The 12,939-nt window shown below is 37.5% G+C and overlaps 1 protein-coding gene across 1 annotated transcript in view; it reads left to right on the top strand.

Annotated features, from left to right (window-relative positions):
• The window catches only part of SYCP2 (synaptonemal complex protein 2), a 96,377-nt gene that overhangs the window by 60,881 nt on the left and 22,557 nt on the right, over positions 1-12,939 (top strand). The window contains exons 31-32 of the mRNA XM_006896925.1: positions 3,886-3,923; positions 6,581-6,751. Coding sequence (XP_006896987.1) covers positions 3,886-3,923; positions 6,581-6,751 — 209 coding nt within the window. The remainder of the gene's footprint in view (positions 1-3,885; positions 3,924-6,580; positions 6,752-12,939) is intronic.

Below are 12,939 nucleotides of genomic sequence, written 5' to 3'. Positions count from 1 at the left end.
TACCATTGATAAACTTTGGTCTCCGTATAGTCTCTTATTCTAGATATGTAATGTAAGTGGTGTTATGTTGTTAAGTGCCGTCAAGTCGCAGGCAATTCATAGTGACCCTATGAATGAAAGTCCTGGACACCTCCTGTATAACTTTTGTCCTTTCTCCAGGTTCATAGGGTTTCCAAAGGCAAGCTGTTGTGGAAGTGGATGCCACTCCTGCTTCCAAGCTTGTTTTAATTGGGGGCTTCACCAAACACTGTCCACCATTGGTAACCATTCTCGCATTTGATTCATCAGTGTCACAGTGTCCGGCTTCACAGCAACCATGAGTTACCTCTGTACAGCAAATGGACATACCAGGGTTACACGACCTAGAAGAATGTTTCACCAAAAACAAAGTATGGCCTGAGAGCCGCGGAGTCAAGTCCCCCACCTTTGGCTTGCGAGCATGGCTTTCTGTCCACTAGGCCAACTGCTCTTTCTCTCGCTCGTTCTCTCTGCTGTTGGTGGTGGTGAGATTATAAAATATTCTTTTGTAATTGAAAACAATTTAAAATTGTTTTTACTGAGGGAACTCTGGTGACCTAGTGGCAAGAAGCTGCATTGTAATAATCACAGAGGCGGTTGTTGTTGTTAAGGGCCGTCGAGTTGCGGGTGACTCATAGTGATCCTATGAACAAAAATCCTGGACACCTGTATAACTTTTGTCCTTTCTCCAGGTTCATAGGGTTTCCAGAGGCAAGCTATTATGAAAGTGGATGGCACTTCTGCATCCAAGCTTGTTTTAATCGTATGTGGTTCATATCCACCAGATGCTTTGCTGGAGAAGGAGAGGCAATCTCCTCCTGTACTAGTCAGATCTGATTTGATGGTACACACACATAAATAAAATTTAAAAAAATTAATTAAAATTGTTTTTACCAGTGTCCTCCAGGAAAAGTTTGTCCAGCCTATTTCTTCTACTTTTTCTTTGTGATAGTGAACCTCTTAAAGCAGTGTATAAGAGGTAGTGAACCGGTATTTGACTAGAGATAATTATCATTGAAAAAACATCAATGTCAGTGTCTCCTTAGTTCACAAAGATTTTTATATAGTCCATTTTAAAAAGAAGACTCAAGATAATTCTTGACAATTTGAATTAAATGTATTTGTTTCAAGTGATTCCGCTTTTGTATCAGAATACAGATAACCATTAGTGACATATGTATGTGTGTGTGTAGTAAAAAGAGTGTTATTTTAAGAAGTAACAATAGTAGAGGGTTAGATATGGATCATTATCTATTAAAGTAACAGCAAGACCATTACATGTAACAAAAACAGATAGATGAAATCACACAGAGATGAGGTTTGGGAACGTAGAGCACATTTGGGAAAAAATGTTGATTGATGAGAGTGGACTTGGAAGAAGTGGGGTATCCCACTAATGTTAATTGTGGTTAGGTGTTATTGAGTCATCTACGATTTCTATAGATCTTATCAACAACAGATCCAAACCCTGCTGCATCCTGTGCCACACTCGTGATTTCTTCCATGCTCAAGCCTGTTGTTGTAGTCACTGTGTCACCATCGTTCTACCATCATCCTCGCCTCTAAGGAGCATTCTGGTCACACTTCCTTCAAGACAGATGTGTTTGTTCTTTCGGCAGTCCATGGGGATTAAGTACTCTTAACACCACAGTTCAAAGGCACTGATGAGTCTGTGGTCTTCCTTATTCATTATGCAACTTTCACATGCGTACAAAGCAATTGAAAATTCCATAGCCTGCATTAAGCACACCTTAGTCTTTAAATGGACATCTTTGCTTTTTGTTGTTGTTATTGATTGCTGTCGAGTCGAGCACAACTCATAGTGGCCTTATGAACAAAAGGCCTGAAGCCTTTCTATAATTATTGTCATTTATCAAAGTTCATAGAGTTTCCACAGGCATGTTGTTTAGGAAGTGGATGCCACTCCTGCTTCCAAACCGGTCTTAAACTGGGAGCTCCACCAAACACTGTCCACGATGAGTAAATGTTATGGCATTTGACACCCCAATGGCAAACGGTTCAGCATCACAGCAACCCCATGTTACCTCAATACAGCATATTGACAGAAGATTGCCTGTACCACTTAGAAGAATGTTCCTCCAAAATATAACAACTGACTTTCAAATACAAAGCCCCTCCCCAAGGTCTTTGACTCTAAACATGAGGCTTAAATAAAATAAAAATCATATAGTATGTTTTTGTTGTTATGTGCCATTGAGTCACCTGCAACATATATCAAGTGTACATACAGCACTCTGGAAAGTGTCTTGAAAGGACCTTTTGGCAAAACTTTTGTGCGATTTTATCCAAACTATCCATCTTTTAATTTTTTAACAGCTGCTGCCTTGAGTGTTGATTATTGATCCAAGTAGGGTGAAATTGTTGACAACTCCAATCTTTTGTTCCCTCTCCTCCTCTGTCATAGTGATCAAATGGTAAGCTATGCTGCAATCTCAGAGGCATACAGTTTGAATTCACCAGAAGCTCCATGGGAGAAGGATGGGCAGTCTCCTCCCATGCAACTAACTGCCTCTGAAAACCAGCTGATGGGTCAGCAAATGACATGCTGTTGGTCCAATCGTGAGGATTTTTGTTTTCTTGATGTTGAGATGTAATCCATACTGAAGTCTGCAGTCTTTGATCTTCCATACATGCTTTTAAGTCATCTTCAATTTCTGCAAACTTATCATTTGCAGAATGTACAGATTGATGATGAGTCTGCCTCCAGTTCTGATAGCCACATTCTTCTTCATAGAATCTTCTTGGATTCTTTTGTTGAGCACATAGATTGAATAGGAGAAAGGGTGCAACCCTGCCCCACACACCTTTCCTGATTTTAAACCATGCAGCATTAACTCATTCTATTATATCATCTGCTTCTTGGGTCCAATTAGAGGTTTCATGTGAGCAAAATTAAGTGTCCTGGGATATTTATTATGATTCACACAGTCTCATAGATGCATTTTAAACCAGAGAGAAATATAAAATTAGCATGCTTTCAAATAGCTTAATGGCTAGTGGAAGATTAACAAGTAGAAACATGTGTAACAAAACAAAAAATAAGCACTCTTAGGCTGCCATTAGTGTTGTAATACTTAAGCAGTTAAGTACATATTTAAAAAAACAACCTGTAAGTAAATTTTTTTTGGTTTTTTTTTAACTGAGTCAAGTACTACAATCCAGTATATATGCACTGGCTTAATGCTCTGACATATTGTGGGCCTTATATCTAAAAATGCTTTGCTTTCTTGGCTTGCATAGTCTTATTTCTTAGGCTTCAGAGAATATTTAGAAATAAGTCCTTGTGTTTGAAAGACAAAAGGGGGAAGGGGACAAATGACTAAAGTTATATTTAATATAAAGAAAAATGTTAGAAACATAATGATACATGGAAAATAAAGCAAATGTTGTAATGCTACACACAGCATGGTACTTTTTTATAAATTGGTTGTATTAAGACTACATACCTGTGAAATGCTATTTTATTTTTTTTAAGGCCAAGTGAATGAAAAATACAAATTTCAGGATAGAGATTATTTGTTGCTGGGGAATGAGAAGGACAGAGGGACAGTATAGAAAGCTGCACAAGTCAATTAAAACAGTGTCCATAAAGCAGCAGAGCCCTGGGTGTTCGTAGTGTCTGTTTTAAATGCTGATGATACAGAGTGGAGGAGGAGGTCACCGACGGCAAAACACTGTACAAGTTATCAATGCTGACGGTGCCTCTAATCATCTTGACATTGAAATTTATGAATGAGCCTCACGATACGTTCTTCATGCCTTTTCGATTATGTTTTCAAAAATGCTCTACATATTTTTATGCCAATTGTTATCTGAACATGTAAGCCATATTTTTCTGAATTGCAGGGTCATCCATGGAAAGAGGACAACCAGGATATAAAGTGGTAAAGTCAAGGAATTTGGGATTTTGGGGGGGTTTTAATTGAGATTTTAAAGTTTATAGAGGACTTGGATTTCCATTCATTCATTGTACATTTTCCACCTCCCCCCTTCTCCCCCCGTTTTTTTTTCCTTTGTAAAAGAAAATTCTTTGTTATACAGCCCTCCTCCCCCAGTCCATTTTACTATGCTGCTTTTATAGTGAACTCTTGTCATTCCAATACTACCTAATCATATATTCCTTTTATACAGTTCTCTCCCTTGTCTGTTTCAATGCTGTGCACATTATGTATCGCGTCTTAATTTCCCCCCAAACTCCATGTCAGTCCTGTTTTATAACAGTGGCATTGTGCAGTATTGTCTTTTTGTGACTGAGATAACTCACTCAGCATAATGTCCTCCAGGGTCACTCACTTTGTATAATATTTCATGAGTTCTTTCTTTGGGGTTTTTTTTTAAAAATTTTATTATTTTTTATGTGTACCATCAAATCAGATCTGACTGGTACAGGAAGAGATTGCCCCCTCCTTCTCCAGCAGAGCATCTGATGGATTTGAATCACATACCTCTGAGATTGCAGTGCAGAGTCTTGCCACTAGTCCCCCAGAGATCCCGGAGTTCTTTGTTTTTCAATGCTACATAATATTCTATTGTGTGAATATACCACAGCATCCCTATCCATTTGTTCATGGACATTGGTTGTTTCCAACTCTTTGCTATGGTGTACAAAGCAGCAATAGATATGGGTGTGCATATATCTGCTTGAGTGGTACTTCTGGTTTCTTTAGGGTGTATTCTCAGGAGAGGAATTGCTGGGTCAAATGGTATTTCTATTTTCAACTTTTTGAGAAAGCGTCATACTGCCTTCCATAGTGCTTGCACCATTTTACACTCCCACCAATAGGGGAATAAGGGTTCCAGTTTCTTCACAACCTCCCCAGGATTTGTTTGCTGCTCTGTTGAATTTTGCTATTCTTACCAGAGTGAGATATCTCATAATTGTTTTGATTTGCATCTCTTAGACTAAGGGATTTTGAACACTTGTGTTTGTTGGCCACCTGAATGTCTTCTTTAGTGAAATGTCTGTTCATATCCTGTGCCCATTTTGCAGTTATCTTGATGTGGTGGGAATCTGTTTTTTAAAATCTCTTTTGAAACTCTTTTCCTTCTCATGTAGAAATAAATGTGTCTGTCATCTTGGACTTTTCCAGAGTATCAGTTGTTTTCCAAAATTTTCCCCACTGTTTCTTTTTTAATCAGCGTGGTCTTATTTTTAATCTATTTTATTCTGAGGTTATAGGTGTTTTTTTTATCTATTTCTTTTTAAACAATGTAACTTAGAGAATAAATATTAGATCTCCTAGGGATTTACTAACAGGAATCAAAACGTGGTAGAGAAGATAACTTGAGATGGAGATAAAACCAAGTCTTTTGAGGGGTGAATATTAGTAAAGACTATAATTCTGTGTATCTTGTCAAAGTCCACTCTTATATATATGAAGTTTTATCTTATACTGGTTTACTTGTTAAGTTCATGTATATTGTTTTCACACCGTATCTTTCCCATTTCCTTGACCCTCCCCTCCCTCCACCCATCAAACTGTGGGACTCTATGATTACCACCACCACCCTGCCCATCCTCACTCCTCTGTTCTTGCTGTCCTCCCACTAGATCCGCATACTTGTTTTACTAGTTATCAATTTCTACAATAATGGCCTGATTCAGTATTTGTCCTTATGGGATTGAGTTAGTTTACTGGGCATAATGCTCTTCAGTCCCTCCCAAATCAGGTAGTGATTTACAAAATCATTGGTCCTGTGTGCTGCATAGTATGCCATCATGTGAATGTATCATAATTTCACAATCCATTTGATTGTGATTGGGCATTGGACTATTTCCATGTTCTTTCAGTGGTGAATAATGCAGCTGTGAACACTGGTGTACACAAGTCTCCATTTGTGCCTCAATTCTTGTTTTCTCGGGGTATATTCTTTGCAGTGGAATAGCTGGGTCATATTGAATATCTATGTTCTGAGGAAATTCCAGACTGTCTTGCAGAGTGGTTGTACCATTTTACAATTCCACCAAGAGTGTGTAAGAATTCCTATCTCACCACATCCGTGCAAAGATTTCTTAATTGCTGTCTTGTTAAATTTTGCCACTGCTCTGGAGCAAGATGGTTATCTCATTGTGGTTTTGATTTGCATCTCATTGCCAGGGATTTTGAGCATTTCTTCATGTCTGTTTTGGCCCTCCAAATAATCTTCTTCTTTCCATGTCTTTTGCCCATTTTGTAATTGTGTTATCAGTCTTTTTCTTGTGGAGGCCCTGTAGGACTCTGTAAACTTTTGATATGAGACCCTTGTCTGAAATGGTATTGCCAAATGTGTTTTTCCCAGTCAGTAGGTTTTCTTTTCACTCTGTTGGAAGCATGTTCTTGTTATACACAGGGATTTAATCTTTAGAAGGTATTATTCATCAGTTTTATCTACTCCAGATTGTGCATTTCTAGCTAAATTTGGCAGTTTCTTTACAGTAGATTAGGCCATCCCTGATGAATGTCATGGTTTTGAGCTTTACAGAGTGTCACCCTTACCCCTGGTATGTGTTGTAGCTCCTCTGTTAGCTTCATAATATTCAGGATTTTTTTTTGCCCCAAAGATACCCAGCAAAACCACCACCAGAAAGGTAAATGAGATAGTTCCAGATGGACGAACCCGACTCCCACGAAAAGCAGCAGAAACAAAAAAAAATTATAAAGATCTCTCAAATTCAGAATCAGAGAGTGAACTCGAATTTTCACAGCCATTTAAAGAAAAACTTCTAGAAAAGGTAAGTAGATAACAATTCAGGTTAATATTAGATAGCATTTCAATTAATAAAGATCTAATATGTATTCATAGCATTTTAACTATACTTTGACACTTCTTTTAAAACTATCTTTTATGTGAGAAAATTTTGGCGCTAATTACAAAAATTAATTCATAGGCAATGTAAATGCTGAATTTTATAATTGTTAGAAAACAGATGTCAGACTCTAATAGACTATAATAAATTACAATTTTGATAGACTATCTTGATAATTAAGAGAATCACCTGCTGCTTTCAAAATTGTTAGGAAGCTGTTAATCTTCCTTTTTGAATGAATACCCCCGAGTACCTGAAATCCTCATTTCTTTTATCTTTAAATTTTGTATTGATTTCTCTGTGATCATTCACATACTTCATGTTTTGTCCATGTACTTTGTGTTTATAGGATTACTATGAGTTATACTCAACTTGATGGCACCTAACAACGTATGTTGATCGCCCCAGTTTTCAAATCTCCATTTTATTTTTCCCATTCCTTCACCTTCCCTCCACCCACTAACTCTGCTATCCTGGAGATTTTCCGTTTTCCCCTTTTTCTGCCCTACCTTCTCCCTTCCCCCATCTCCTTTGAACATTTTTGAGCCATGAAGTGTTTCTTGGCTCTCTTCTGAGGACTGCTTCCTGGTCTGAGTGTAGTTTTCACATGAGGACAATTAAGTGTTCTGGGATTCTTATTCTCCTTAAGGTCAGCCACAATTTGTTGTGATCCTTACCTTTACATAGTCAATGAAACACAGATAGAGGCAGCTGTATAGTAGTATGTAAACTTGAGTTATGACACCCTTGTGTGAAAAGTCTTTACCAGATGATTTTCCCTCCGCCTGTGGGCTTTCTTTTCACCCTGTTGGAGAAAGTTTTTGATGCACAGAGGGATTGTTTTAAGATAGTCCCATTCATTGATTTTTATCCTTATCATCTGATACATTTGAACATATTAATGAAGTCCTTGTTTCCATCTATCTTATTGGAGGTCTTCCAGTCTTTCACTGACCCTCCCTCCACCGTACCAATTTGGATGCTTCTTATTTCTCTTGCCTTTTTTACCTAGCTAGAAATTCTAATACAGTATTGAATAAGAATGGTGATACTGGGCATCTTTGTTTGCCTTTAGCCTCTCTGTGTTGAGAATGATGTTGGCTCTTGGTTTTGAGCGTCAACCTTTCATTGTGTGGAGGATATTCCCCTCTATTCCCATTTTGCTGAGTGTTTTAATCATGAAATGGTATTGGACCTTGTTGAAGGCGTTTTCTGCGTCAGTTGATAGGATCATGTGGTTCTTGTTCCTTGCCTTGCTGATGTGACAAATTCTTTTCATGAATCCCCTTGGTCGTGAGGAATTGTTTTGTATCTACATATACACATATACATACGCATACATATATACACACACACTGTGGGGTTCTATTGGATATTCAGTATTTTTGCATCTATGTTCATGAGATTGATCTATATTTTTCTCTTTCTTGGTTTTGGTATTAGCGTTATGTTTGCTTCATAGAATGATTCTGAAAGTATCCCCCCCCCCCATTTTGTTAAAATCATTTTAGTAGTATTAGTGATAGTTTGTCTCTGAATGTTTGGTAGAATTCACTGGTGAAGACATCTGAGCCAGGAGGTGTTTTGTTTTTTGTTTTGTTTTGGCGGGGCAGTAAAGGCTTTTTATGAACTGGTCCATTTCTTCTTTGGATGAGTGTGTTCCAACATTCCACTTTTGTCTTTGTAAATTTGGGTGTGGGCTTCCAGGAATTTGTCTATTTTCTCTAGGTTTTCAAATTTATAAAAATATAGCTTTTCATAATATTCAGATATTATCAATTTAGTTTTGGCTCCTTCTGTTGTGATGCTATTTCTTATTTTGTCTTTTGTTAAGTTTGTCAATGGTTTGTCTATTTTAATCTATTTCAAAGAAACAACTCCTGGTTGTGTTGATGGTTTCAGTCATTTTTCTGTCCCTTGATTTCAGCCCTTATCCTTATAATTTCCTTTCTTCTAGAGGCTGTGGGGTTAGCTGCCTGTTCTTTTTCTATTAGCTGGAGGTGTTGAGTAGTTTATCTTCATTCTGCCCCCCCCACACATATTTAATTGCTATAAACTGACCCCTGAAGACTGCCTTAGCCCTATCTCTGTTTTGACATTATTTTCATTCCTTTTTAGGAACTTTTTTATTTCTTGTATAACTCAGTAGTGTTCAAGCAAAATGTTACTTCGCTTTCACATGTTCTTTTTTCCGTTATCTTCTTGTTGGTGGTTATGTGCTGTCGAATTGCCTGCGACTCATAGTGACCCTATGTACAACAGCCCTAAACCCTGCTCTATCCTGTGCCAATTGTATTGTCTCTAACACACCTATCCCCATTACCCCAGTCACTGAATCAATCCACCTCATAGAGGGTCTTCCTCTCCTTCACTGTCTCTCCACTCTCCCAAGCATGATGTTCCTCTCCAAGGAGTGGTCCCTCCTAGCAGCATGTCCAAAGTATGTCAGACAAAGCTTCAGAATCCTTGCCTCCAAGGAGCAGCCTGGTTTAACCTTCTCCAGGATGAACCTGTTTATTTTCTTAGCAGTTCATGGAATATTCAGTACTCTTCAACACCATAGCTCAAAGGCATCAGTTCTTCTTTCATCCCTAGTCATTGTCCAGCTCTCTGATGCATAGCAGGTGATTGCAAAGACCATGGCATGTATCAAACATACCTTAGTCTCCAGAGTGACATCATTGCTCTTCAGTACTTTGGAGAGGTTTCTGACAGGAGACTTTCCCATCATAATGTCTTCTAATTTCCTGGCTACTGGTGCCAAGAGTGTTGACAGTGGAGCCAAGCAAACTAAAGCTATTAATAATCTCAATCTCTTCACCATCTATCATGATGCTTTCAATGGGCCTAGTGGTGAGAATCTTTGTTTTCTTGATATTGAGCCTCAGTCCATATTGAAGGCTACAGTCCATGACCTTCTGCATCAAGTGCTTCTAGTCCTCAGTTTCAGCAGGGTTGTGTCATCTGCATAACGCAGATTGTTGAGTCTTCCTCCAATCCTGATGTCACGCTTCTCATAGAGCCTAGCCTCTTGGATAATTTGTTCTGCATACAGATTGAAAAGGTATGGAGATAGGACATATCCCTGGTGTACACCTTTCTCAGTTTTGCCCCATGCAGTGTTTCCTTGCTCTGTTCTGATGACTGCCTTCTGGTCCAAGTATAGGTTTCACATTAGCATGGTCAAGAGTTCTGGGATTCTCATTCTTCTCAAGAGTTAGTCACAGTTTGTTGTTATCCGCACAAATGCCTTTGCATAATCAATGAAACACAGATATCTCTGGTACTCCCTCCTTTTAGCCAAGATTCATTTAACTACAATATTCATTTAGCTACAATATTGCTAGTACCATGACCCCTTAATTCAGCCTGCACTTCAGGCAGTTCTCTGTTGATGTGCTTTTCCAGTCATTTTTGGATAATCTTCAGAATCTTGCTTGCATGTAAAATTAATGATATTATTAATGATAGATCATATGATCTATTATGCTGGAGATGAAAAGGTGAGGGAAAAGGAGGTTGTTTCATAGTTAAAAAAGTCATTTCTAGATGTGTCTTGAAATACAGTATTGTGAGTTACAGGATAATATTTATACACATATAAGGAAGTCCAGTGAATACCACTATCATTCAGATATATGCACCAACAACCAAAGCCAAAGAAGGGGAAATAAAAGATTTCTACCAATTTTTGCATTCAGAGATCAATCAACATGCATTAATAATAATGGGTGACTGGAATGCAAGAGTTGGGAACAGAGAAGAATCAGTAGTCAGAAAATATGGACTTGGTGACAGAAATGAAGCTGGAGATAGAATGATTGAAATTTGTACAATCAATGATTTATTAATTTCAAATACATTTTATAAGAAACAAATGCAAGTTATACACATGAATTTTATCTGAAGATATGCATAGGAATCAGATTGATTACATCTGTATAAAGAACCGCTGGAGGAGCTCAATATGAGCTGTGAAAACTAGGCCAAGTGCTGATTGTGGAACAGAACACCAACTACTCATATGCAAGTTCAAGCTGAAGCTAAGGAAAATTAAATCCATAGGAACCAAAATATGACCTTGAGTCTATCCCACCTGAATTTCAAAACCATGTCAGGAACAGGTCTGAGGCCTTGAACACCAATGAGTGAAGACCAGATGAGTTGTGGGAGGATATCAAGAATATCATCCAAGAAGAGTGTAAAAAGTCATTACAAATACAGAGGAGGAAGAAAACACCAAAATGGGTGTTAGAAGAGACTGAATATTGCACTAGAGTGCTGAGAAGTCAAAGCAGAAGAAAGAAATGAAGATATTAAAGAGCTGAACAGAAGATTTCAAAAGTCAGTGCAGGAAGACAAAGGGAAAGTATTACAATGAAATGTGCAAGGAGCTGGAGTCAGATAAACAAAAGGGGCCAAACTTGCTCAGCATTTAAGCTCAAAGAACTGAAGAACAAATTCAAACTTTGAGTTGCAATACTTAAGGATGCTTTGGGCAGAATATTAAATGATCCAGGAAGTATTAAAAGAAGATGAAAAGAGTATACAGAGTCATTGTACCAAAAGGAATTGTCAGAGACAGAATTTCATGAAACAACATATAAGCAAGAGCCTATGGTGATGAAGAAGTTAAAGGTGCTTTGAAAGAATTGGCAAAAAGTAAGGCCCCAGGAATTGATGGTATACCAGTTGACATAGTTCAACAGATGCTGCCTAAATGTACTCACCAAGTTGTGCCGAGAAATCTGGAGGACAACCACTTGGCCAACTGACTGGAAGAGACCTCTATTTTTTCCCATTCCAATGAAAGGTGATCCAACAGAGTGTGGAAATTATTGAACAGTATCATTAATATCACATACAAGCAAGATTCTGCTGGAGATCTTCTTGATACTAATTTTTAAATTGATGGTATTTTTGTCTGAGATAATACTTTGTATTTTTTTAATGTTTTGTAGTTTAAGTTTTGCTTTGTGTACTACTATGTGGTCAGGTCTGGAAAATATACCATGTGCACTTGAAAAGTAAATTTTTGGTTGGGTGAATACCCTGAATACATATATGAGGTCAAGTTGGCTAGCTGTATAATTTAGCTCTTCCTGTATCTTTGTGGAGTTTCATTTGAGGTTACTTGTCCTTTGGTAAGAGTGGTATGTTGAAGTCTTCTACTAGTATTGTGGTAGTGCCAGTTTCCTTCTTCAGCTCTGTTAGCCATTGCTTTATTTATTTATTTTGCAGGTGTGTCATTAGGTGCACAGAGGCAAACTAAGGTTATGTCCTCAATATATTGTACCTTTATACCTTTTTTATACTGTCCTTCCTTATCTCTTATGGTAATTTTCATCCTGAAGTCTATTTTATCATATTAGTATTGCCACTCCAGCTTTATTATGGATGTCATTTGCTAGGTATATTCCCCCCCTGCCCCCCAATCCTTTTATTTTTTTAGTCTGTATTTCTCATCTTTAAAATGTTTCTCTTATAGGTATCATATTTATGGGCTTTTTAAAATTCATTTTGCTATTTTTCTTTTAATCAGTGGGCTTAACCACACCCAAGGGCAAGTCATTTAAAAAGAAACAAACATCTCAAAAGGCAGGAAAAAAAATGTCCATTGACTCTCTAACCCAACTCTAAAAAACCTGAAATTGTAAAAATTAGAGTATAAATAAATGAAATAGAAAACAGAAAAAACAATTGAAACCATCACAAAACTAGGAGTTGGTTCTTTGAAAAGGTCAATAAAGTCAACAAACCACTAGCAAAACTAAAAAAGGAAAAGACACAAATAATTCAAATAAGAGATGACATGGGCAATGCCACAACAGAACCAACTGAAATAAAAAGGCTAACATTAAAGATTATGAAAAATTATACTCAAAAAAGAAAACCTAAGGAAATGGGCAAATACTTAGAAATTCACAACCTGTCTAAACTGACACCAACTGAAATTGAACACCTGAACAGACCCATTACAAACGAAGAAATTGAAAAGATAATAAAACAACTTCCAGCCAAGAAAAGCCCTGGACCAGATGGTTTTACAAGTGAATTTTATCAAACACTCAGAGAATATCTGTCACCAATTCTACATAAACTATTTTAGAAAA

Source organism: Elephantulus edwardii, unplaced genomic scaffold (assembly GCF_000299155.1).
Source record: "Elephantulus edwardii isolate Elephantulus edwardi_28Jun2011 unplaced genomic scaffold, EleEdw1.0 scaffold00193, whole genome shotgun sequence".
Taxonomy (NCBI): Eukaryota; Metazoa; Chordata; class Mammalia; order Macroscelidea; family Macroscelididae; genus Elephantulus; species Elephantulus edwardii.
Note: the sequence above shows the minus strand (reverse complement) of the source record. Positions and strands in the feature narration are given on the sequence as shown.